Consider the following 25,629-nt stretch of genomic DNA (forward strand, 5'->3'; position numbering starts at 1 on the left):
ATTTCAGTGCTTGGTTAAATTTCAACTTTGGATTCATCCTGCACTAAAAGTAATGGAGTTTCCTGATACATGCAAAGACAGATGTGCCTTGAGGAGGTGATGCACAATCCCAGGCAGATCACAGTGCAAGCAATCATCTATCCTGACTGGGTTTCCCATTCCTTCCTTGGAGGATGCTGCCCTGGCACTGGGAAGCATGAAGCACCACCTGAGCTGGTGCAGTTCACAGCTCCAAGGGTTAAAATGAACTTTTGTGCTTTAATGGGGCAAGTCCTACATGGAAATAGCTCAGGAGGCATTTATGGAGATGCTGAGCTCTCTACTGTCAGAGAGGAAACACCTGGAGAAGGGATAGGATGACATCCCCAGCATCCCACACCACATCCTACTGCAGCCTCCCCATGTCCATGGTTCAGCAGTCCAGATGCCGTGCAGCACTGGAGCTAGCAGAAAAACCAGTCTGCACTCTGAATTGCCAAATTCTTGTCTCAAAGTCCTCAGTCTTACCACTATTTATGTGTTCAATTTATTTCTAAATCTATTGAATGGAATACTACAGTGGAAAAGTAGTGGCAGGATTTGGAGTTATAGTCACAGAGAAGCAACATCTTCATTTTACTGGGAAAAAAGCAAAAGTTATTTATGAAAACCTTTTTTTTCCATTAAAAGATTTTTTTTTTTGCCAAGATACTTCCAAAATTATTCCGGATTTTTTTTTAATAGCATTGCAAAACACCTTCACAATCTCTTGTGGAAATACACAGTGATATTCTGCAGACCGAGTTGCTTCAGTCTGTTCTAAAAGCAAACAGAAGGTCTGGAAAGTAATAATAGTCATTAGCTTTTCCAACCCCCCCCCCTTCATGTAGGGGCTAGGAAATAATTTGAAAAGGTCTTTAAAACAGCAGATGAGGTCTCTGGTCTCTGCTTTGCTGGTTGGTGCTGTGAGCAACCTCAGGCCCAGAGCAGTGTGCAGCAGCCCCAGTAACCCAGCTTGCAGGCTCCAGTCCTGTTGGCATGGGCAGAGCCATGCTGCTGGCCCCACAGGACCATTGGCATAGCCCAAATTTAAATGAGTGCTTAAGAGGGCAATGACAAGTACAACTCCTAAAATGAAGGGTTTTGCTCCCTGCTCCATGATGCCAAAGCTTGCTGGGCCAGGCTCAACCACAAGGATGTTTCTTCTTCTCTGGCCGTTCCCTGGTTTTGTTTACAGCTGCTGACAGCCACCTGGGCTTGCTCATGCAGCCAGAGTCAGCCCTGGCTATTAATCTTCTGAAAAGCTTCATTCTCTCTTGTGTAAATCCTGCCTCCTCCTTCCTGTGGCTCTTCCCATGCTGGGACTCATCCTATCCATGTCACTCCCCTTAATTCAAACCCACCCTTGCATTTCCTTGCTCCAGGGAAGGGACAGAGTGAACCTCCTGTTTTCCCTTTCCCCCACTAAAGAAAACCAGAAATAGTCAGGAGGACAGAGGGTTTGCAGGAAAGACAGGAGTGTTCTTGGGAGCCAGAGGGATGGACATCAGCTGAAGAGGTGATGATGGGGCTGTGCTGGCTTTGCGCTTGTCCTCAGATTGGGTTTGCAGAGGGACACAGGGAAGCAGCCACTTTTCTGACAGCATTCAACCAGTCTCCCTTGCTCCCTGGGAGCTTTTCCATTAGCCTGAGCACACATTTGTGGCCAGGGCCACAGATGCTGCAATGATTTTGCCATGGCTATCTTCAACAGTACAGCTCACCCAGAGAAGAATAAATGGAATAACAGAAAGGAGAAGGACTGTGTCAGTCTGTGGCTATTTCAGGCCAGGTTTAGGCCTTTTTGCATACCCGTCATGCTAATTTTCCTTCTTGCTGTGTTTCAGCTATGACTTCAAGCCATCTGGGACTTTGGAGCTGGAGGAAGATGAGGGGTTCAGTGACTGGTCCCAGAAGCTTGAGCAGCGCAAGCAGAGGTGGGTAGGACATAGATGAACCAAGGGGAGGGGTACCCATGTCCCCGAGGAGCAGTGACCAAACCCAGGTCAAATCTAGCATGTGTAAGAAGGAGGCCAGAGTCTGGAGCATCAGCAGGACAGAATAGGCCCACACCACTGGGACAGATGCTCTCTGCCTGCCATTTGGGCTAGCAGGGAGGAATGGCCCAGGGACAGCCCCAAGCTTTGGGGATGTTTGGATTGAGTTTTGTGCTCCAAGCAGTGGCAGCCTGCCAGGACTCCTGGGTTTGGAGGAGTGACAACAGCAGATTTAAGCCACCTGAGCTGCTGCAGGGGCTGAAACAGTCTCTAACATAATCCAGGCCAGCCTAAAAAGCTGTTCTAAGTTATTGCTGCTTCCTGGCTCATGTCAGCATAGTGGGTGTTATGGCCCCAGCCCACCTTGTGCCTGACTCCTCTCTGAGGAGGGAAAAACAGGCAGCAAAGAGCCCTGAGAGCCCTCCCATCACTCCTCCTTTACAGAACGAAACCAAACTCCTGCCTTAACCACTTCCCTTGGATACAATCTACCTGCACATGAACTCTGTGACTCAGCTCTCTTGGCAGTTTGATTTTGTAGGGAATTTTTGGCATAGCCTCTTCTTTACAATGAAGAATTCTTTGCACAGAGACGTGGTAGATGCCCCTTCCCTGGAAACATTCAAGGTCAGGTTGGATAGGGCTCTGAGAAACCTGATCTGACTGAAAAGGTTCCTGCTTATTTCAGAGGGATTGGACTAGATGACATTTAAAGATCCTTTCCAACCCAAACTATTCTGTGACTGAAAAAATGCTTAAGATTAATATTTACTGCTGAATAAATAAGAATGAGCTCAAAGTTTTGTTACTTTTCTCCAAACGTTGTGGCTAAACCATGTTGCAAGCTATACCTTTGCAGCCCTGACCCCACAAACTCTTCTCAAGCACCTCCAAAGCCCAGCACAATGTAATTATAACATCTGTGGGAGCAATTAGAAATCATCTGCTTTTTGGTTGGCTGCCTCTTTTTCCAGCTGCCCTTGCAAAGAACTTTTCTGGAAAGAAAGGCTATTGCTTCTCCCTCCTTGGCCTTCAAAAGAGAATTAGTTGGAATTAACACTATCCTCCCCAGGTATTTCTAGTTGGGTTTTTATGTGATGCTTGTGTTTATCCTGTAGTGGGATGGGAGGGTGCTGAGCAGGGGAGGTGGTGTTCATGGCAGGTGAAGCCCATCAGTGAGAAGTGGTACTTCAAAAGCAGGAGTGGTAGGTGTAGGTTGTTTGGCTAAGGGCTGGCTGGGAGAGGTAGCAGAAGGAGCTCAGGCTCTGTGGGCTTGCTGGGGGCAGGCTTTTTGCAAAGGCTGGGCTTGCCCTCACAGCAGGGGCTGTGCCCTGTAAGGTCCTTGCAGCAGCTTTCTCCTTGGGGACCTGCTTCACCTGAAGGACGAGCTTGGAGTGTGGTGTGAGCACAGGTAGGTTGTGTGTCTGCCTATGGTGCCCTGTGCTGGGACAAGCAGTGCTGTGGTCAGGCTTTCCCAACTCCCTTTGGTCCTGTTTAACTGAAGATGAAGCAAATCCTGGGGTTTAAGTGGTGAAAGAGTGGCTGGAGACAGCTGCTCTCTGTTGGATGGAACTAAACCAGGTCCTGCATCCCCTGAGGGCCTTGGTGCTAAGGCATGTTTTCTTTTTGGTCCTGGCTCTCCTCTTTGAGGTAGGAGATCCATGCTATCAGCTGTGTGCAAGAAAGTGAAGCTGTGCCAGCCTACCTGCCTCCCATAGAGCATTGCTGTGGTGTGAAAGGCATCCTATGGGCTGTGCTCTGTTTGCTGGCCTTAATTTTTAATACGAGCTTGTACTTGAGCTGGAGCTATTGCTGGCATCCTGGTGGAGAGCTGCTAGCTTCCTGGGCTTTCAGAGCCTGTTTGCTCTTGGTGAGAGGATGATGAGAAACAAGTCAAGCGAGCCAGCATCTGCATCATCTTTTTCCCCATGTAGTCAATGTGGAGGGCTGGATGGGGGCTGACCTGTGAGCTGCCTTCCCAGCAGCAGAGAGGTGGGTGGAAAGGTCTTGTTGGAACTTGTTTTTGTGTTTTGGTGCTGCCTGTTGAGGGAGGAGCAGTGAGTCAGCCTTGCCCTTTGACAGCTGCCTGCTAGCCAGCTCTCTAGCCCTGCTCTCTCAAGCCAGGCGATTTTCTAAGAACTGGGTGGGAGGAGAAAGCTCTTTTGGCTGGGTAAAGTAAGATGGCAATAACAGCTTGTTGTGTGGCTGTGAGCCAGTGAGAGTTCTGGGGTTATGTACTCCAGTGTCTCTGTGCCCAAAGGCATGGGCTGCTCTGCTCTTGCAAAGCTGATTGTATAAACATACTCCTGGGTCTCCTCTTGCAGCCTTGGAGACCTGGAGCAATTATCTTGGACCAAACCCATTGTGGTTTATAAACCTCTAAGCCAGGGGGTGACCCCATCTGCTTTGGAGCTCCTTTGTTTTGCTGGGATATGAGATGAGTGATGTGAGTGGAGGTCTAATTTTTTCCAGTGGGCAAAACTGAGGCTTGGGACCAAGTGTCAATACAGCATTGCTTGTGAAGCACTGTGCTTTGCCCATGGAATGATTCCAGGGGAGTGGCTCTGTAGCCTTTCCCTAGAGCTCAGCTTCAGCTTGAGAAGCATGCTCATGTGCTGTCAGTTGGGCTCTCCTGCAGCAAGAGGCTGTTAATGTGGAAGATGAGTTTAGGCAGAGAAGGGCTGTTTGGTGCCCCACACTGAATTAATGCTGGAGCCATGGGGGCAGCATCAGATTTGTGTTTGACTGCAGGGTGTGCTGGTGCACCTGGATTTTTAGCTGTAGCTGGGCAGGGAATTGAGCCAGCACCACATCATGGTAGTAGTGTCCTCTCTGCCAGAGGTTTGAGTAGAGGGCTCTTCTCTGCTTTCCTATGGGTTTTGCCCATCATGATGCTGGTAATGTGCAGATCCCTTCAGCTCTGCCACAGCTCTTAGTTGAGCTGAGTCTTGGACACTTAAAGTGGGGGGGAGTGAGATGTGACTGCTGTTACATCTGGGTGCCTGGAACTGGCTATGAGCCCCAATGTGGAATACCCAGTATGCTGTAGGCTTGGGGAAGTGATAACATTGGATTTCTAGAGGTGTGAGGTACCTCGTGGTGCCTGTAGGCTCATAACTGTGCTTTTATTCTTTGATCTCTCCCCTATCTCTAGGTCTCCGAGGCAGTCCTACGAAGAAGAGGACAGTGGTGTGAGAGAAGCAGAAGTCAAACTGGAGCAGATCCAGCTGGATCAGGAAAGCCCAGAGGAGAATATGGTTATCAGAGAGGAAGAGAGGCTGTGCCAGGAGAAAGAAGAGGTTCAAGAACAGCAGGAGGAAGAGGAACCAGCTGAGCAAGAGGTGGGATCAGGAGGAGCTGACCTTCTTTTCAGAGGACTGATGGGAGAGCTGATGCTGGGGGCTGCTCTCCTGTGTCCTGGCTCACCATTGCTGCTGGAAGCTGAGCCCATGCAGACATTAGATGTACTTTCACGGCATAACCTGGGGCTGGTGCTGCTTTTGCCTGTGTGCTGTGCCTTGTTGTGGTCACTGCAGGCAGCCTCTGCCCTTTTGTGAGGGGGGTGTGTTTGCTCCCAGAGCTGGTGTGGCTTTGCCATGTCCCTGTCATGCTGAGGAGGAAAGTGTTATTTCTCCTGTGGCTTTGTGGGCAGTGAGTAGCTTTACAGGAGAACTCAAATCTAAATTACACTGCTTGTTTTTCTCTCCCCGGCCTTTATCACACCTTTAGAGTACTTGATAGATCTCTAAGCCTTGCATTGCTCCCAGCTGAGGTGTTTTTTTTGTTCTGATAAATTCCTGGTTAGGGGGAGGGGGAGAGAGATACAAAGCTGGAATTCAAGTGGTGTGCAAGTCAGGGGGCTGAGCTTCAAATATCATTTGTCATAAATGGATTTTGACTGTCTGGGGCTAGTAAGATTTTTGCATTTGAACTGTGTGTTACCCTTTCCAACCCTTTATTCTAAAGGTAGCTTCTCTCTCTCCTTTTGGCCTCTAAATGAGAAATTAATATTTTCCTATTTCAGTTGTGGTAAGAGATCATTATAACTGATGCAAAGACCTCTTTTCATACCATTTGGGAATCTTGAACCTGCAAAATTTCTGACTTCTGCCCTCCCTTCCAAATGACATATGAGGTTCTTCCTGAATGTTTCCAAATTAGATGATGTTAACATGAAGTTTCTGTACTTTTGTGTTTATTTAGTGTAAAGCAGGAAGCCTGGGAGATGGGAAAAATCACTGTTATTGCATAATAAACAGTATGACCAACTCACTTCCTGGCTTGTTCTTTTTCTGCACTCAGGAAAAGAAGAGAAGGCGAAGTGATGGAGAGAAGGAAGAAGAAACACCAGAGAAACGCCAGAGGGCCCCAAGCATTGCCATCCTGGAAGAGGAGGAACTGTGCTCTGACCACACTGCAGTGTGCTCCACAAAGGTTTGTGTTCCTGGGGCCCTGCTGGATGCATGACAACTATCACAACAGAGGACCCAGCTAATGATGAGGAAGGATTACCCAGGGCTTGCAGCAATGTGGGGTATGAATCCTGTTATCTGTCCTGCTACAAGCTGAGACAAACCACCTGAGCAATTTGCCTCATCTTTCATGGCTGTCATCCTCTCCTCCTACTTTGCCTGCTTGAGCTGTTGGAGGCTGTAGCAGTCACTCAAAAAGTCTAAAGTTCATTGAGGACTCCGGGGAATATTGTGATACTGAGATACCTGTGCTTTCAACTTGTATAGTCTTTAACAAAATTCACAAGAACTTAATCTTAATGAAATTTCCCTTCCAAAGGGAAAAAAACCCAATAACTGAAACAGTGGCATTTCCCTCTTAATTAGAACAACATGTCTGACTGAGGTTGTTTAAACAAACAGGGATTTCTGATCTCTGAAGCATTGTGTCCTTCCCAATCACATCTCTTTGCATTGATGTTCTTGTGAAACTCCCATTATTAACACCACCTGAATTGCATCTTATGACTTGCATTGCATTTACTACAAATCCTCAGTTCTCTGTGTGTGCTTTTGAATACAATAGCTACAGTTAAGTGTTTCTGTACTGAATGATTTTTTCTGTCTTTGTAAGCCCCAACCTTTTTGATTGTAGCAGTGAGGGAGATGGTAAGGAATCTGTGCAGCCTGTTAATCATCTGCTATTAGAACTATCTTTGCTTTTTTTTTTTTTTTGAGTCTAGTTTTGTGCTATTTGTGGCTTACTCAATATTTCCTGAGTGGGAATGATTGTATGAGTATTTTCTTTTGCATCAGTAAATAGATGGCAAGAAGAAGGTTTCATCATCTACAACCAGCAGATTCTTGCTCTTTGTGGGGAATCCATTTTACAGTCAAATTAAAAGAGAGGAGACAGAGTGGGTGTGGATGCAGGCTGGGTGCTAATGCCAGATTTGAAAAATGGTAGGGTAGCCAAAGCATACTCCTGAAGTGGAACTGGTGGGAAAATGTGGAAAATGCTTTCAGCAACTTTCATGTGCTGCACCTTCTGTCTTTACAACCCCAAAACACACATAGCTTCTTGACCTCAGCTTAACTGCTGCTGCATTAGCCCAGGGAAAGGTTTAGAAATGCAGTCCCTCTGTTTTGTAATGGTGATCTCAGAGCTCACCCACACACTAAACTGGATGTAAAACTGTTCAGGAAAAATCTGAGCTTGGAATCTTTCCAAAGGAAGGATGATCTCTACACTCCAGCTAGCAGGGCTCTGTGAACACTGAAGAACTAAGCACATTGGCCACCAAGAAGGTGTTTTGGCTCAGGAGGCTCAGCAGAAGCCCTCTTGTAGAGGAAAGGCAAAAGCATCTGCAGTTGAGGCTGGCTGAATGAGTAACTGTGGTTTCTTCTGGCCTTCAAAAAGTGCTTGGGACCAGGAAAATTCACAATTCTCACTGCAAGGAAATGCCAGGGATGGGGGGAGGTGGTCTCCAAATAGCACAGTGAAAGTTTGTTCCTACCTAGACTGTCATACTGAGATACTTTGTCACTTTCAGCTTTTTCTAGGCCCCTCTGTGTTTAACCTGATGCTTGTTGATAACCTTTCAGAAATGCCTGTGTATGGTTTGCACCTGCACACCATCTCCCTGGCAGGGTTGGCAACGCTTTTTCCTATTGACATGTACTTGTGTTTGGGAAGCTGAGGCAAAGGTCTGCCAGATTCCCTTTTCAGGTTGGTGCTGTGCCTTGTCAGGTACCAGCCTGCCCATCAGTGAGCAAGGTGAAGTCTCTGAAGTCATGGCTCAGAGGCAAGCAGCAGCTCCTGCAGCAGCAAGCAAAGGAGAGCTGACAGCAGGCAGACAGCCTGCCCTGCAGACAGAGCTGGCTGATGGGCTGCTGTCGTGCTGCTGTGGGGGGACCCTGCAGAGTGGCTCTCCCCAGGTCATCTCTATTAGCCAGGGTTGCACTGTTTGCTTGTTCTCTAATGGGTCTCATGCTCTTGGGCACAGCTGGTAAATGTGTCCTCTATGTGACACTGTTTTGTCTTCTGTTTAGATAAAATTTAGCACCAGCATCCTGAAAGTATCGCAGAGGATCATTTAGTGTTGTTTTTTATCTGCTGACTTGGTAGGTGATGTTTCCTGTGGCACAGGCAGCAGTTTTACAGGGGGAGAAGGCTCCTTTTTACTTGGTTGCTGCTCCTTGACTCTGTGGGAGCTGGTGTTAAGAAAGCCCCCCCTTTGGCTTCAAGGTGATTTTTTTCTGTATGCTTCTTTTCTGGGGCATGGAAGGGTCACAAGGTTTAGCAACATTTCAGCTTTCCTTTCCTGCAGTGGTTGTGAAATGTTTGCTTGCCTTCCTGTCTTGGCCAAAGAGTTATTGCACAGGAGCCTCTTGTGCAAAACTCTTTTTCCTGATGGCTTGTCATGAAGAGCTGCCTCGCAGGTGGCTCCATGTGCTGATTTGCCCTGTCCGTGTGCTTCTCTGGTGTGAATAAGTTGACCTAACTCATGCCTGTGCTGCTCCCATGCTTGGCTTCTCTTCTGCAAGATGTTGCCTCTAGTTTTCCCCCTTGTCTTTCTGTACTTGCCATTTCCCTTTTTGTGCCTGGCTAGGAAACCAAAGGTCTGAGAGAGACCTTCTCCTTCACCAGAGGGAGTAGAAAAAATGGTGTTGGTTAGTGTTTCAGCTGTCAGTCAATTTACACATGGTTGGTTTACCCCGAATTTGGTTGGGATTCTTTTCCCCTGCTTGGAAAGAAGGAGGAAAGGGAATGCTCACTGCCTCTCTGATCTGTAGGGGAACATGGGGGCTGTGTGAGTAATTTCTAACCAAAATATGGGTGAGAGATGAGGCCAAAAACTGGTCAGCAAAGGTGACGTGCATCCATCTGAGGTCCCTGGACAAAAGTAATATCTGTCTTCTTTCTCCCCTTTAGATCATGGACAGAACTGAGTTGCTGAACCGCTCAATACAGAAAAGGTATTTCTGGGGTTGGCCTCAGGGTAAAGCAGGTCACTTCCTGCAAAGGGAGGTGGTCAGCAGGTCCTGCTGTGGGAAAGGGCAGGAGTGACAGGCTGCCTGTGGCTCACGAAGTCCTCCCTTCTGCCTGAGGCACTGGGGGAACACCTTAATCCTCCTCTCTGTTCCGCAGCAACAGCATAAAGAAGAGTCAGCCTCCTCTCCCTGTGTCGAAGATTGATGACAGGCTGGAGCAGTACACACAGGCTATTGAGGTGGGTTGCTGTATTGTCTCTGCCCCCACCCTCCCAGGAGCCCTCTTTGCTGGTGTTGCTCCCTCACCATGCCTCCCAGCCTTACCATCTGTGAGATGACAACTAAATTGTCCTCCCTTGGATGGGAGCACTCCTTGCTCCCATCTGTCTGTACATCCCTCCACAGCATAAAGTAGGTTTCTTTAGCAAGCTGTCCCGTGCTTGTTTTTTCATGTTCTCTGCTTAAAGAGTGGGAGTATCTGACAGGAACTAGTAGGGCTCTACAAGTCTCCTTTTACACCCCCTTATCTCCAAGGACCTTCTGGGGTTAAACATAATCAAGAGGCACACTCTGATGGCAAACTGTCTCCATTTATTTTCCAGACCTCCACAAAGGCTCCAAAACCTGTCCGGCAGCCCTCTCTTGACCTTCCCACCACGAACATGATGGTAGCCAGCACAAAAAGCCTCTGGGAGACTGGGGAGGTCACAGCTCAATCTGCAGTGAAGCCCTCAGCCTGTAAGGTATGGCCCTTGGAGGACTTGCCTTGTTTGAGCCAGAGGCAGGGACTGGTCCCTGGGCACAATGTGCATTGTCCTTTTTTATCGTGTTGGTACATCTTGTTTGTGGGGCCTACAAGCTCCAAAGGCATTGATATTAGAGGTCTTCCATCATGTTGTAAGGCTTTGCACCTTGGAGATTCAATTTTTCTGACAGGGTCCCCAGTTGTTCCTTGGTGGTACATGCAGGAAAACCTCTGTGTTGCTGGTTGAATCTCTGATTTGAAATGGGAATAAAATCAGCTGGTGGGGAGAATGCATGTGTCTCCTACAGGGCCTAGGGCTGAGCTACAGTTGTCAAGCATGAAGTTGCATCTAGTACCAAGGTGATAAATCTTATAAACTTGGAAAATGCAGAGAGTATTATGTATTGGTCTCAGTGATTCACTTTCTGGCTGTTGTGGGTGAGGCTGGTTCTGTAATATGTTGGTTGCAAGTCTGTTTATGAGAGCAGAATTCCTTTCAGTAGAGAAGCCTTGATGTTTACATGTCCTAAATAGTTAATGGACTTGAGAAAATAAACATCTTGGAGCTAATTCAGACTCTTATGGAAGAGTGATAGGAAAACATAGGATTTACTGGGAATGGGAAGACATTTTCACAATCATGGGTTTTAGCAGCAGCTGTTATAGGTCAGATGTGATATTATAAATAAAAAATGGAGGTCAGATGTGTGGGTTGGAAATGGATGTGAACAAAGACACATTCAGCAGCATTAGCAGTGAAGAGTAATGAAATCATCATTTTCTCAGGATATCGTGGCTGGAGACATCGTGAGTAAAAGAAGCCTTTGGGAACAGAAGGGGAATCCCAAACCTGAGAGCAGCATCAAGGTGAGTTGGTGTCTGTGAGTGTGATATGCTTGATATGCTGAGAAAGAACAGAGCTGTTGGCTGGGTTGGAAGTATAGAGAAGATGATGTTCTCTAGGGACAAGGGCTACCTGTATCTGTCAATGCAATTGTATGTTTAAGACCTCTTCCTGACAGTGAATTGCTGTTGGTTCAGCTCTAGTGAAAATGGGGACAAAAATACTTTTATATCCAGTAATTCTGAAAGGTCTCTTGAATAGCATGTTGTTCTCAGCCCATGAGCTGGGAGTTCCAGCCATCTAGGCTCAAATGGAACTGCAAATTTGAGTTTTGCTCTTGTTATGCTTTTTGGCACTGAGAGTAAACAAAATGTGCAAAACTAAGTGGAACTGATCCTAAGACTATCACTTGCAGGTGGATCTGGGGTTTTGTGGGAATGTTTGTGGAAATGTCTTCTAAAATGCAGCAAGTAGATACTGCTCACACTGTCCAGGCTAGGAGAGGAAGGTCAAAGTATCTTGTCAGTTCCTGTGTTGAAACTGCCAGTACCTGGTAAATCCCACAGTCTCTTGCCATGGATAAAAACAACCCTAGCTTAGGGGTCTGGGCTCTTAGATGAGCCCTCCCTCACAATGCCTGCATTGCATCTACTTTCCTATTGCATATCCTGTTTTGTGTTACCTTATGCTTATAGAAGGTGGTGATGGATCTGTGCAGAGAATTTGTGTGAAGGGGGCAAGAAAGCAGTACATAATGGACTGTCTCCAAGCCCTCTGGGATTAAAGGCAACTGTATCATGTGCTCCTCTGGCTTCAGTTACTTGATTTTTGACTGCCTATATAACAGATAAAAATGCTGACTTTGGCTCTTCCTTTCTCTTCTGTTCAGCCCATTCCTTCTGGCAAAAAGTATAAATTTGTTGCAACAGGCCACGGCCAGTACAAGAAGGTGTTGATAGATGATGCTTCAGAGCAATAGTGTGTCTGGAGAACTCATTAACCAGGTAGGTGGGATATGGCTCTGCCCTGTGTAACAAACTCCTGGGCTGTTCTGGCAGGGTGCTGGGGTTGTTTCTGCCAGCAGCACTTTGGGTGAGTTGGAAGGTGCTGTATGGGGGCAGCTGGAGCCTGGCTTCTGGGCCTCACTGTCTGGGCTGGAGCTGAGTGGGTACACAGCAGGGGTTTGTTTTGGTCTCTGCCTTTCTGATGCTGCTGGATACCTCTGTTAGTTTAATCTGCAGTGCAAGTCCCTTAGCTACTGCTGTATGGGTGAAGATGTGTTTGCCTTTGCTAGTTCAAAGGAATGGTCTCTCTGCTGTCTTTCCTTATGCTCTCTTAAGTTGCAAGGAGTAGAGAGATATAGCTGGAGGTCGTTCTGGCTGAGCATGGGGGCTGATGTACTTCTGAAATTCAAATGTTTCTGGGGTTTAATTCCCAGATTTACTGAATTAATCAGGGAGAAAACTTTTAATGACTTCAATAACCTCTTGGAACCAATCTGTAATAAATTTGTAGCAGGAAGGATGTGAATATCTGTTGTACTGGGTAGACCAACAGAGCAGAAAGGACTGTTCTCTGTGCAGCAAGGGGAAGGTAGAGCTAGGTTGCTGTCTCTGTGCTCTCTTAAAATGGCCTTTGGATCTCATGTTCCTATTGTGTTTAGGTTCATAGATATCCTGATGTTATCTTGAGTGGATGATAGTAGAGGGTTGTGGCAATAAGGTGGAATGGTGTAGAGGGAGGTGATAACTGGTTGGATACAACTGGGCAGCATCTGGCACAATGAGTGGAGAGGAAGTTGAGGGTGAAAACAAGCTCATTCTCTCTTCTTTTTTTTTCCTACTATAAAAAAAGAAGCTTTATTTCACTGCCAAAGTTAAAATAGCTCTGCCTGCTACAAAACACCTTTTGTTTCTGAATTCTCCTGGGGCTTGTGTTCCTTCCTTCCCCTCCCTCCCACCCTTAAGGAGCTGGCTTCTGAGTGTTGCATAATGTTTTGTTTGTTTAGGCTTGTTTTTTTCCTTTTGTAGTGCCCATTTAGAGAAGATGCCCATCTGAATGCTACTTTGAGATGGGCAGCAGTACAAGCCCAAGACTGCCTGAAGCTGTGGTTTTAGTCCACAGAACTTCCATCCTCAACTTGCTTCTCTGCCTGTGACTCTGAGAAACCTATTATAAGGTCTCCCCTTTGATCAGTCTCCTCTTTCTCCTGAAGTCTGTTTCAGTGCACTAGGTGGGAAGCTACTGAGCTTCAGTTCTCTGCAGCAAACAGGTTTTGCTAGGTTGTCAGCAGGTTTTGTTTACCCTACCTGAGTTTCTCTGAGCAGCTCAAATGAAAGTGCCTTTGGCTCTGGTCTTTGTCCAGCAGCCTTTCTGGAAAGGCAAGGCACTGTCATAGGATGTTTTCTAGGATCCACCCAGTGATCCTAACAGCCATGGCACAACACTGTTGCTCTCTGGGTTTGTTCACATGGAAGTATTGTGGGTTTTTCTACTGTGAATAGCAAAATGGCTGTGATAGCTGAAGGAGCTTGGCTTGTTTCTGTACTTAGGTTCTTAGCTGTCTGTTTTGAATACTCTGCTGCTCCCCAGCACCCCCTTGAACTATATTCATCCTTTTTCCCTACTGCTGGATCACTGTCATGGCCTTCTTGCTCCCAAACCCTTCTGGCTCACCTCTGTCACTTGCTTTATACCACCTTAGCAGCTTTCTAGTTGCTTAAACACAGATGTGGACTTTTTTTTTCTCCTTCCCTCCCTTCCTGGGCTGCAGGACCTCACTGCAGGCTATGGAACAAGGATTTTTTTAAGTGTCAACATGGGCACTTAGCAACTGTCTGATGTTGTTTGGCATTGAAAAATAGGCAAATTCTGTGTCCAGTAGCATCCCCCTTCTCTTCCTCAGCACAGCAGCTCAGGCTGGAACACACCACATGACTTCCGGTGAGCAGCCATTGATAGAAATCTGTTGCCTACAAGGATATGCCCTCCCATCTGTGGTACTCTGGTGTCAGGGTCTGTCTCTCTGCAGGACTTGCCATACTTGCTATGGGCCTCTTACCCCCTTTGATTTTGGGGTAAAAGGGCTAAAGCATGCACCCATACCTGCCTTCCTCTGTCTCCTTCTTTCTGCTTGTGGGAATTGCTCTCCCCAGTGACATTTCCCCGTCCTTCATCCACATGCAGTGGGGCTGGGGTGGGAATGCAGCCTGAGTGGAAGCCTAGCACATGCAAAACCTAAGCCTTAGGTAAGAGTTGCTGGATTGCTCTGGGTGGTTGTCCTTGGTGCAGGACAAAAGCTGTTTTAAAGCACAAGTGCTTCTTAAACCATCTTCACTCCCAAATGTAATTGATGTTGGCTGCTCTGCTTCATGCCAGTACTGTGGCTCTTGTGCATACAGACCTTTGTGCAGAGGCATCCATCTGGCTGTGCTGCTCTAAGGTGCCATTTATCACTCTCTGCTAAGGTTGCCCTTTATCTGCTTCACGTATTTTATGCTGCACTCTTTAAATTTTTATGGCTGTGCTGCTGCTTGGATATTTCTCTGTAGCCTTCTCTTGCACCAATGCTAAATTATCCTGCAGAGGCTTACCTAGGATTCACTTGTGATTACTGGCACATTTCCAACCTCTTTTTACCTTTTTCTTTGAAAACTGGGGTTTGAAGAAATCCCCACTTTAGATAATTGGGTTATTCTTCCTTCTTTTTTGCCCTTTGAGTAGGGAAGGGGTTACAGAATAGAGATAAGACTGGTAAAGTGAAAACTTAAGGTTTGCTAAATGAACTGCTCTTATAGCATCACTGCAAAACAGGAAGACTTCAAAAAAGGCAAAAGGGACTCCTTGTTTCTAAGTCTGTTTGCAGTATGGCCTGAGGAGCTGTTGGTCAGTTCCATATCTTCTGCACATGTAAAAGGAAACTCTGTACACAGCTCTTTATATTCTACTTGGGCTAAACATAGCAATCCTGTATTAGCTGTGTAGGAACACCCCAGCATATGACCAAGTCCCTTGTGAAACAGAAATAACCAACCTCCAAGCTTTCATGATCACAAACCTGCTGGCAGTGGAGTTGCAAGGGGTAATACTGAAAAACCCAGTTGTCTCTGTGGGTGGGCAGAGTTTTCCTTTAAATGCCCTTTTTTCAGGATGTCAGGGACAAGAGGGTGTACAACTGTCATGATGTTCACCCTGAAAATGAGACTACATGTGGTTAGCAGAACTCCTCAGAAACCAGCACCTTGTTAAATACAGAATTGGATATCCACATGCTAAAGCAGGGTCTTGTTGGTTATCATGGAAACATTAGCCATCAGCTATTGTGGAGAAAACATGGTAAAATACATAACAGAACTTGATTACTGAAACAAAATTATTCTTCTGTGCATTATTTAGTAGACTGGCCTAGGGGGGTGTCAGATGATGCCCATTTTGATAGGCAGAGGAACTGCTTGGTGAGAGCAGGATATATTACTCTGTCTCTTGTCTGTGCCTTGGGTGAAAGGATGAGTTTCCATTTTGTTCTCAGCAAATGGGCAGAGGGCACACTTTCAGTAGAGGAGACAGAGGTTATATGTATCCTCTTTGAGTTTGGTTTCTAAGACTCTCCCTAGACATGTGGAACAACCCAGATTCCTTCATTTCAGATGCAACTGCTGTTGTTCCTAGGATCAATCTCTTAGATAAATGCAACAAAAAAATTCAGATTCCATTATCCTACTCTAAACTGGTCTTTTTTTTCTGTAGGCAGCTTGTCCTCTTCACTGTGTGCCTTCACTCTGTTACTGCCTCCAGTGATTGTTGTTGCCTCTTTTTAAAACAAACATGTTTGTTTTCCTGTGATCTGTGGATGTGGTAGTTATGCATTTGAGCTTCTAAATTTATGGAGAGTAACCCTTAAACCTGCAGCATGGGGCTGCTGGCTTGGAGGGGTTTTGTTTAATTTCCTTTTTTCTTTACACTTGGCTCCACTGGGCAGTAAGCTTGGTCAGTGGTTGGTGCACCTCCAGAAGTGTAGGGCAGCCTGGCTTCAGTGGACTGACCATCCTAATGCTGTTCTGTTAAAGCTCTTGGTGTGCTCCTTGGCCCCTTTGGGCCGAAAGCGGCTCACCTCAAACATGGTGCTGATCTTTGTCATGGGCTTGGCAGCCAGTTCCTTCAGTTTCCGGGCATCAAAACGTGGCTTGTGTAGGAGGATGGGTAAGCGGCGGGGAAGAAAGAAGCTTTCTTCCTTCTGTGCTGCCTTCTCTTCTGCTTGCTGCTTCTTCTCCTTGCTGAGTGTCACCTGGTATAAAATGGCATCCCACATTCTCATGGCTTTCGATTTAACCAGCATGCAGTCTTGCTTGATGACTGCTTGAGCAGCATCCTCTTTATTCCCTTCCTCCTGTCCCAGCTTTTCTGGCTTGGACTCTGGGAAGTTGGTTTCTTCTGGCTGCACCATCAAGTGCTTCCTGAGGCAATGCCAGCCACTAGCACCAGTTCCAGGAGGTCTTGGTGCTTCTCCTGATGGTGGTGCTGGCTCAGCCTTGGGGGGACAGCTGGTGTTGGGTAAGCTGGGAGTCATCTGGGGTTCAGTGATGTGTTCTGTCTCAGTGTCTGTGGAGGTGGATCCAGTACCATCAGCTTGTGCTGGAGTTGCCATTGCTGGGCGTGCCTGCCTCCAGGGAGTGCTGGATGTTGATGGTTCTAGGATGTCTCTGTCTTTCTCTGGTAATTCAGGAGCTGTCTTGGATCTGGGTATTTCAATGTCACTTCCATGGGTTGTAGGCTTATTGGTGTGGGCATCAGAGGTGCTGGGCTTCTCAGTAGGAACAGGCTTGGGAGCATGATCAGGAAGCTCTGTCTCTACAGCAGGAACGAGGGGAGGTTTTGGCAAGGGGAGAGTGGCCTTGCTGTCTTTAAGTGAGGTGGGTGTCTGCTCTGGAGATAGTTCAGAGCTGCTTGTTTGAGGTGCTGGGGAAGTAGGCCTTTTGTCTTCGTGGCTGACAGTTCCTTGGGTCAGGTTTGGTGTGGGAGTCCTGGGTGGCTTGACACTGTGGAAATAAGTGTTCACCTTGGTGACATAGGTAACCTCTGTTGCCCTTTCTTTGCTGGGTGTACTGGAAAGAGGAGGCTGGGGGAAAACAGATACTGAAGGGTCAGATGGAGAGCGAAGGTGGGAGCCCATCCCTTCAGGCTGCTGTGGAGTCTCAGCAGCTTCTGGCTTCTGTAGCAGGGGCATAGCCGAGGAGGCTGTGAGCTTGACATGTTCAGCAATGCGCCGCTGCTCGGTGACCTTCAGCGCGAAAGGCTTCCCTTTTCGGAAAGGGGAGGGGGCGCGGTGGCTGACAGGCCTGATGGAGAGGTGGGTTGGCAGGGGGGCACAGGGGGGTGCTGTGGTTTCAGGGGTCTCCGCTGCTGGGGCAGCACTCTCAACACACTCTTGGTCAGGGCTGGCTTCGTTCACAGGCGAAAGGCTGGAGCGGAAGGACTTGCCCTGCTCAGAGGTGAGTATGGCGTTCTTCCGGGCTGCCTTCTTCAGCAGCCGCTGCAGCCGCAGGTTGTCCTTCCCAGGCTTTGGGAGGGTGGGAGGGGGACAGAGGGGGTGGTGATTGGAAACAGGCTGGGTGGAGGATGATACTGTTATCAGCATTGTCATTTCCTGCAAGAAAAGACCAAGTTTAGAGTTGGTGTGGGCTTAGCCCTGGGCTGGATTCTGAAATATTTATGCACAAGTCCTCCTTTTCGTTTCTGTAAAAGCTATGAGTATGGAGTCAATATTGTGGGAGAAGAGCATCAGTCTTTGTTTTGTTACTCTCCTGAGGTAACCTCAGCCAGTCTTGAGGGTGGGTGTGGCAGGGCAAGAGATGTCCTGGGGGAAAGCTGTATTGCCAGACCTGAAGCCCTTCTGCTCCTGGCATTAGCACAATGAGAGCTCCTGGGGACCCCAGCTGTTTGTGTCTTGGCAAGTCCTAATGGGATTTGGAAGGAAATGTCAAGGGAAACAAAGCAGGTTTGAAATTTTGAAGTTTTGAAGCCTCTCCAGAGGCAAAAAGCAGGAATCTTTCATGGCTTTACATATTTCAGTTATTAAAACTCTGATACAATGTTACATACATCAGAACAGCCATAGTCTACATGTGTCATTTGAATCAAAGTCAGTGATTCATTTCAGCTGGCATGAAGACACCCCTGTGAAATACAGGGCTTCTCAGAAGCTCTCTTTATCAGTGAGGAAGTGCTTTGTCACAGCACTGACTCTGGCTGGTCTTTTCTTGCTGCATGAAGCCCAGGAACACCTTCCTCCAAGATAAAACCAAGTTTTCTCTTTCCCTTGGGAAGCTTTGCCCCTGTCTTGCCTTTATCACTCATTCTTGAATGAAGCAGAAGTGGCTTGTGCTCTGTGTCAGGTCTGATCTCCAATGGCAATTGCAGCCCTTGGGCCAATGCTGGGCTGCTCCTGCAGGGATGCATGGCTGCTTTTCCTGCTCTTTATTATGAGCTCATCACTGCCTCCTTTTTGGTGATTGTTGCTCAGTGGAGCTCAGTGACTACTGGTCAGGTGAGCAGAGTGGAGCTAAGGGTTTGTGTTGGGGATGCAAAGATAAAACTAAGTCTCAGTTCTCGCCTTTCTCTTCCTGAGCAAGATGGGGAGTACCAAACTGCCTCTGACCTGCAATGACTCTTTGGCAGCCCCAGGAAGGAAATCTGACTCTATCCTGGCTTCTGGTCAGCAGAGAGTTGCTGAATTTTGCCATGAAATGAGGCATAAATCACTGAGCCCCTTAATCGCTGGTGCTGGATACAAATGAGCATCCTGAAACAAGGAAGACGAGGGCAGGGTGATGTCAGGCTTGCCCGGGGAGCTATTTATTTCATGTGCTGTGTTCTGCTCCTGGTGGCTCTCAGCCTGCTCTGGTTAGTGTGGTGTGTAATGTGATACCTACTGTGCAGGAAAACTATCCTGAATAGAACTCTGGAAAGTGCAGTACAGCTATTTGTGCTTGAGTGCCCAGTGCTGGCTTTGGGCTTGCAGTGCTGCTGTCAGCACTGGGCTGGGAAGGTGATCCATACCCAGCAAGCAGGTGGCGTGTCTGCCAAAACTGGTTGGGCATGGGGGGAGAAGGATGACTTTTTTTTTTTTAAGGCAAATAGCAAATAAAAGCACTGAAGAGGTGACATGTTGAGCTCAAAAGCTTCAAGGTCAAGCCCTCACCGTGGTGGATGAGCTGCCCTCCAGAGCAGAGGTTGTGGTGGGCAAGTTACAGGCAGTGTCTAGCAAGTGGTGCATTCAGTACCAGAGAGACATGGGTCTGTTTGGGCAACTCCTGAGGAGGACCACAAAAATCATCAGAGGGATGGAACAGTTCTATGAGGACAGGCTTTAGAGCGTTAGGGTTGTTCATCCTAGAGAAGAGAAGGCTCTGGGGAGATTTTGTTGTGGCCTTTTAATATGTAAAGGTGGCTCGTAAGAGATATGGGGACAGGCGTTTGCAATAGGACAAAGGGTAAAGCTTTTAAACTCAAAGGGTAGATTCAGGCTAGATATAAGGAAGAAGTTGTTTTGGTTTTTTTTTTCCTTTATGATGAGGGTGGTGAAACACTGGAACAGGTTTCCCAGAGAGGTGGTGCATGCCCTGGAAACATTCCAGGTCAGGCAGGATGGGGTTCTGGGCAGCCTGACTTAGTTGCAGATGTCCCTGTTCATTGCATGGGTGTTGGATTGGATGACCTTTAAAGGTCCCTTTCAACTAAAGGTCCCATTCAAGCTATTCTATCATTCTATGATTTGCTTTAGCTGTAGGCATGAGAGACCTGCTGTTTTCTGTGAGGGGGCTTGGAGGGGATTTGTGTCAGCTGGGGATGACAACTGTTGGACATTCACAGTGTCTTATCAGCTTCATTCCTTAGGCACAAGGCTGTCATTAGGATTTGCTTTGTTCCAGGAGCTACTCTTAGAGGCAAGTCTACACTGTTCCAAAAAAAGGCTGAGAGCCCATTCCTTTGAAATATACCTGCTTTCCTCCCCAGCCTCATGGGTATTTTAAATTCTTCTGCGTCAGAAAGTCAAAATGTCTCAGTTGGAGGGACATGCAGGTACTTTTGTGTGACACTACTCTGGCTCTGTTTGTGTAGGGATTGGTAATTGCTTGTGGGTTTTTTTGTGCCTTTTTAAAAAATCTGCTGAAAAGTGAGCAAATACCTGCACTTCCTGGTAGGATTTATTGTGGAATGACTTAATCTGCTCCTGTTTAATGTGGTCCCATGGACAGCCTGTACTACAAGATGAGCTATGGTCCAGCAGCACTGGTAAACCAGATTTATAAGGCTGACCTGCTTTAGACTTGTGTAGGGAATACTAAAGAGGCAGGGCAGTGAACTTCCCAGCTACTGATCAGCTCTTGGAGTGTTTTCCTTCTCCTATGGACTGCTGCACTCCAGAAAAATGCAGAGGAGGGCATGGGGGCTCTCAGAGTAGAAAGTTTAGTGTGCATACACCAGGAAAATCCCTCTGTTCCCAAAGTCAGGAGCTGCTTCATGCTCTATAACCTCAAGATTTGTTTTCTCTTACAAATAATCTGTGCTCTTAAAATCACTCTTGCTGCTATCTCATCATCCCGTCTGACTTGAAACCTGCTGTGCTGTGGGTCTTGGAGTCCTTATGTGTGGTGACTTCCATGGCATGTGACTGTACAGGAATCTGTGTGCTTGACTAATGGAGCAGCGAGATGCTGAGAGACAGCAAAAGGAAATCAGCTGTTAATTTGTCTTCCCTGTCATGCCTGGCTTTGTTTTGAGTCTCCTTCAGAGCTTTGTGTGTTCAGGAGAAATTCTCAACAAGGAAGATTTTTCTTCCCCCTTGCCACCTAATGAAGCAAAAATTAAGGGGCAGACAAACTTGCTTTATTGCTAGTGGAAAGGCTGGAGCTGAAAGCCTGGGGACAATAGAGGAAGCACTGCCTGAGAAACTTGTGTGGGTTTGTAATAAGCTAGAAGGAAGTTAATCTTGATGTCAAGAGGCTTTCAAAGGGTTAAGTTTCTCTGCTACTGGTTGAGCTCCCATGTGTGGATGGATGTTCATCCACTCTTGGACCCCCACTGTTCTCCTGACTTGGCTCCATTTGCAGTCAGCCCCAAATCAGGAATAGTGGGGAGAGTGTCAGCATGCAGGAGTTGTTTATCAAGTGATGGAAAAGTCATTTGTGTGCTGGAGTCCCTTGGCTGCACCAGCTGTCGTGCATGGAGCAGATGGAGAGCTGCAGGAACCCAGCCCTGCTGCAGATGGTTCCAAACAGAGCTGCGGCTGTTGGGGGCTGTGGGGACACTCTCTGCTTTAGTGGCTTTCTTGGGCTTGGGAGGAAGCCTGCAAATCTCTTTTTTGGGGTGGGAGACAGTGTGGCAGGAGTGCAGCTGTGACCTCTGCGAGGCGTGCAGCCCTCAGCATCTCCTCTGCCATGGGCATGGACATTCCCAGCATGCTTCACTTATGCTGAAGTCTTATGGGTGGGCTGCTTCACAGGGCTTTGTGAAAATGGGTGGGAGAAACCCACCTGTAATTGCTAGAGAAGATACAGTTTATGTATAGCCCTGGGTGTTGCTCATGAGAGGCCAAATGGTATTCGTAACTTTTGTGTTTTCTTGTCTTGCAGCTGAGCTTGATCCTGACTCAACGCGACCCTCCATGCCACTATTTCCTCTGCTCCAGAGAAGATAATTGAAGGATGTTTCTCTTCTCCTAACTGCTGTCAGTCTGCTTTGGGTACAGCCTGACTTCTCTTGGGGTTTGAGCAATACCCCACACTGCCTCCAGATGGATGAAAGGAACTAGATCAGCTGACAAAACTCATCCCTGTTTTAACTTCCTATGTGACTCTTTGCCTTTTTTCTTTTTTTTTTTAAATTTGTCTCTGCTATGGAGATGAGAGGCTCTGTTTCCTCACCTTGAGTGTTGGAAGAGAGGGATCTGCTGTCCTGCTGAGCAGGCAAGGCTTTTGTTACATGATTAAGAATTTCTCTTTTTGTGCCCTTTGGTGGATGGGTGGTGGCAGAGAAGGGAACTCGACAGAAATCTGGTGAAAAATTGGTGTTTGAAAGGAGGGCAGTGGGCAGGTCCTGTGTGTAAAAAGACTTGCAAGGAGAGTGTGATGAGAGTGCAAGGACCACTTGTCACTCTGCTGGTACTAGCTGTGGGTAAAGTCTTGCCCTGTTTATGATACAGCCTCTGTCCCTCTGTTATCTGCTTTGAGGGACTTCCATCACTAGTCAGTGTACATCAAGTTGCATTTGACTTATTCCTGGTCTTTTTCTTTAGTTCCCAGATCATTCTTTAATCACAGTTATATGCCCAGGCCAAAATGTTCCTGCCACTTTTCTGTCTCAGTAGGGCAATAGCAGCTTTGTTTCAAATAGCTGCTGACTTCTCTGCCTAAGATGGTTTGGAGATCTCCTTTCCCAGGTGAGAAGCCCTGGCCACTGCTGTTATCTCCCTTCTCTGGGAAAGTGATTTGGTTATTCTCCAGCCAGTGGGCTGCAGTGCCAGTGTCTGAAACATTTCTGAAAGTTAGATGTGGTGGCACCTTGATATGAGCTATATTCCTGAAGCTGAGCAGTATATGTGGGAAATGGCTGCTGCTGGAACCTATCTTGGTGAAATAGCATCCTAGTGAATTGTTGGGGAGACCAAGGTTTGCTGTGAACTTGAGGAAACTGAGTCCTTCAAGAGTGGCATGCATTTCTGGCCTTGGGCCTGAGGTCTGCAAATTGACTTCTGGGGTTGTTTCTGAACTCTCCCATGTCTTCATACTTCATGGTGTTAACATGTTCCCTCTTTAGTCTCATTCCTACTTTCTTCCCATATCAGCATAATTTTGCAACTTGTTTCTACCCTCCTGGAGGAAGGAGGGCAGCTTGTTTTTCCTCCTGCATCAGTGTGCTTTCTGCTTAAGACTTTCTGCCCCTGGATTTTCTTTTCTTTTTTTTTTTTTTTTTTTGTAAGCATTTAATAAAATTTGAAGATGATGTTGTAATGATGGCAGGTCTGAGAGTTTTGTTCATGTAGAAGTCTGCAGCAAAGGTGTTTTCCAAGACCTTGAAACTCTGCTTGAATGTGAGGTTGAGGAGAAGAAGCATCAATCCGAGTGACAAGAAGAAAAGGAGCTTGACATATGCAGGGAAAGGGGCTTTCTGTGTGCCTGCCCCATTTAGATCTATGTTATTTTGCTGAATTTTTCATTGGGAGTAATTGCAATTCCTCTCTAAGAGGGGAAGGAGTAGTGCTTGGATGAGTAATGGAGCAGCCTGCAGAGACTTCCTGGGGAGTGTGATCAGCTAGGAGAAGCACAGAGATTAACTCTTCAGGTAATAGACCTGAGCAACCTCAAAGGCTTCAACCAAAATCACTGGTGATGTCAGCTATTAAAAAAAAAAAAAAAATTTCCTCTGTATCCTGCTCATCCGGCTTTGATAAGATCAGTGTAGCTGTCTGTACTGGAACCCAGCACACTAATGAGCTGATGGCTCTATCTGGAACCATCTCCCTTTTTATGGAAAAACCTTTTTATGGGGGTGACCTTCCAAGTAATAACACTTTTATGGTGTAGCAACAATGAAGAGTTTCTACTATCCTAACATTTAAAGTGTAGGTAAGGAAGGAGGTAATTCCAAATATAACTTCTTTCTCTTATATTTCTGCCGATTGGTACCCTTGTTCTCTCCATCCTCTGCTTCAATTCTGGGAGGTAGGAATTCAAGGGGTCCTGTGTTCTTCAAAGCATTGAGCAGCATGGCCCCATTTTCTTCCCTTCAGCCCTTCCGCTGCTGTGCTGGGATTTTCAAGTGGGGCTGGAGTAGTAGCAGTGTGGTGCATAGAAATATGTTCTGGCTTGAGGCGAAAGGAACACTTCTTTGCATGTGTGCAAAAAACTGGTTGCACTGATTTTTTTTCAACACAGTAGCTGGCTGCTGGAATAATGGGCTGAAAACTTCTCCAGTTACTATTCCTGTACCCTGCCAGTTTGGAGAGGGCAGAGAAAGCCCCAAAGGCTGTTTGTGTGAGATTCCTTCTCTAAGGGGGAGTTAATTTGCAGAGTATATTTTCTCCACTTAAAGCCCACAGGGACCTCGAGGTGGTTTTAATAAACAACTGCTGTAATTCAGGTTGTGGTGACAGCAGAGAAGTGAGCAGGTTATGGGAGACCAGAGCTCTCTAGCGGTGGTCAGGAACCAGGGAGAGAATTGGCTCAGAGTAAATGTGTGCAGCTCTTTATGAGGTACTTATATCTGCCAGGGGAGATGTTTCCACAGCTAAATTAACTTGATGATGTGCTGTTTCTCCTCCCAAAGTAACATGGTGTGCACATGGTGGTGGGGTTACCAGAATGATGAAACCTTCCCCTACCTCCCCAAAATGAAAAAAAAAAAAAAAGAAAAAAAGGGATGCTGCAGCCCAGACATGCTGGATGTGCATTTTGGACAATGCGAAGAGGGAATGAGGGCATGGAGGCTGATCTCTTCCCTCAACAGGGACCTGTAGGGACCTGTGGCTGATTTTGTGAGTGAAGGAGAGCAAGCTGGTGCCACTCTGCAGCAGTTACTGGTCTGGTGTTAGTCAGTGCCTGACTGCTTCCTATCTTTTCTCTGTTCATTTTTCACAGCATTGTGGTTTTTGCAGCACTGGCATCTCAGAGGCTTTTGCTATGAGACCTTAGCTCTGTCTTCTCCTGAGACTGCTGCATTTTGAGCATAACAAGGACAAACTGTCACACTGAGTGAGTCTTGCAGGCTTAGTCTTACCCTCAAAGCCTGGTTAAGAGTGATGCTTTCCTGGTCCCTGTATCTGCTGGTTGCCTGCATCCCTGTCCTGCCATGCTTCCCTAAATTACCATCCCCTTGGCAGGTTGGCAGTACCCAAAAAGAGGGACTGGGAACCCCTATGTGGGCTCTCAGTGCTCTGAACTGGTAGCATACCTTGAGGTGTTGCTTCATTACAATTTCTTTTTTACCCATCTTGTCTAGATTATGCAGAAGGGGAATATCATTTTGGCAGCATTGGCTCTGAAGTAAATCTGTGGAGGCTCCAGTGATACTGAAATGTGCTGCTTGTCTTTGTGGTGGGCTTCAGGGCTGCTTTTTTTCCCCAACAGAGTTTAACAGATTAATTCTATGTGAATGTATGCAAGATGGGATTGAAAAACATGGTCCATGACTACTGTACTGCTATAAAGCAACATTATTTAAACTTGGGGGAAACTCAAGTCTGTTTTGAGTGTTATTTGTTTTTGTAGCACTTGTTCTGCCTTGAGACTGGGGCCTGGACTTCACCTGGTTCTCTTTCCAGGTATGAAATAATTAACAGACTTATTTTTACATCCATCCTCATGTATATGAGTGAATGCTAATTAACAGATCTCTGCTCAACCCTTGTTTGCAGCTCTGCACTGGGCCTCTGGTGTGGTAATGGACACAAGAGTCTAGAGTTTCCAAATGACTTTGTTCCTTGAAATGTGTCTGCAGCTTCTGCTTTTTGAAGGAAAGGTCAGCCTCGGGGACACCTGAGCCTGAATATCAGAGCTTTGCCTCCTGCCACCACCACCTTTGGGA

General features: G+C 46.9%; 1 protein-coding gene across 4 annotated transcripts in view; it reads left to right on the forward strand.

The window, feature by feature from the left end:
* LSP1 (lymphocyte specific protein 1) overlaps window positions 1-23,057 on the forward strand; it is a 47,276-nt gene extending 24,219 nt beyond the window's left edge. For all 4 annotated transcript variants that reach the window (XM_053946658.1, XM_053946661.1, XM_053946659.1 and 1 more), the window contains exons 3-11: window positions 1,866-1,955; window positions 5,170-5,356; window positions 6,318-6,449; window positions 9,402-9,445; window positions 9,618-9,699; window positions 10,063-10,203; window positions 10,992-11,072; window positions 11,939-12,053; window positions 21,681-23,057. In XM_053946658.1, the coding sequence (XP_053802633.1) occupies window positions 1,866-1,955; window positions 5,170-5,356; window positions 6,318-6,449; window positions 9,402-9,445; window positions 9,618-9,699; window positions 10,063-10,203; window positions 10,992-11,072; window positions 11,939-12,028 (847 nt within the window). In that variant the 3' untranslated portion in view covers window positions 12,029-12,053; window positions 21,681-23,057. The remainder of the gene's footprint in view (window positions 1-1,865; window positions 1,956-5,169; window positions 5,357-6,317; window positions 6,450-9,401; window positions 9,446-9,617; window positions 9,700-10,062; window positions 10,204-10,991; window positions 11,073-11,938; window positions 12,054-21,680) is intronic.
* The last annotated feature ends 2,572 nt before the right edge of the window (window positions 23,058-25,629 follow it).

The sequence above is a fragment of the Vidua chalybeata genome, chromosome 6, assembly GCF_026979565.1.
Source record: "Vidua chalybeata isolate OUT-0048 chromosome 6, bVidCha1 merged haplotype, whole genome shotgun sequence".
Taxonomy (NCBI): Eukaryota; Metazoa; Chordata; class Aves; order Passeriformes; family Viduidae; genus Vidua; species Vidua chalybeata.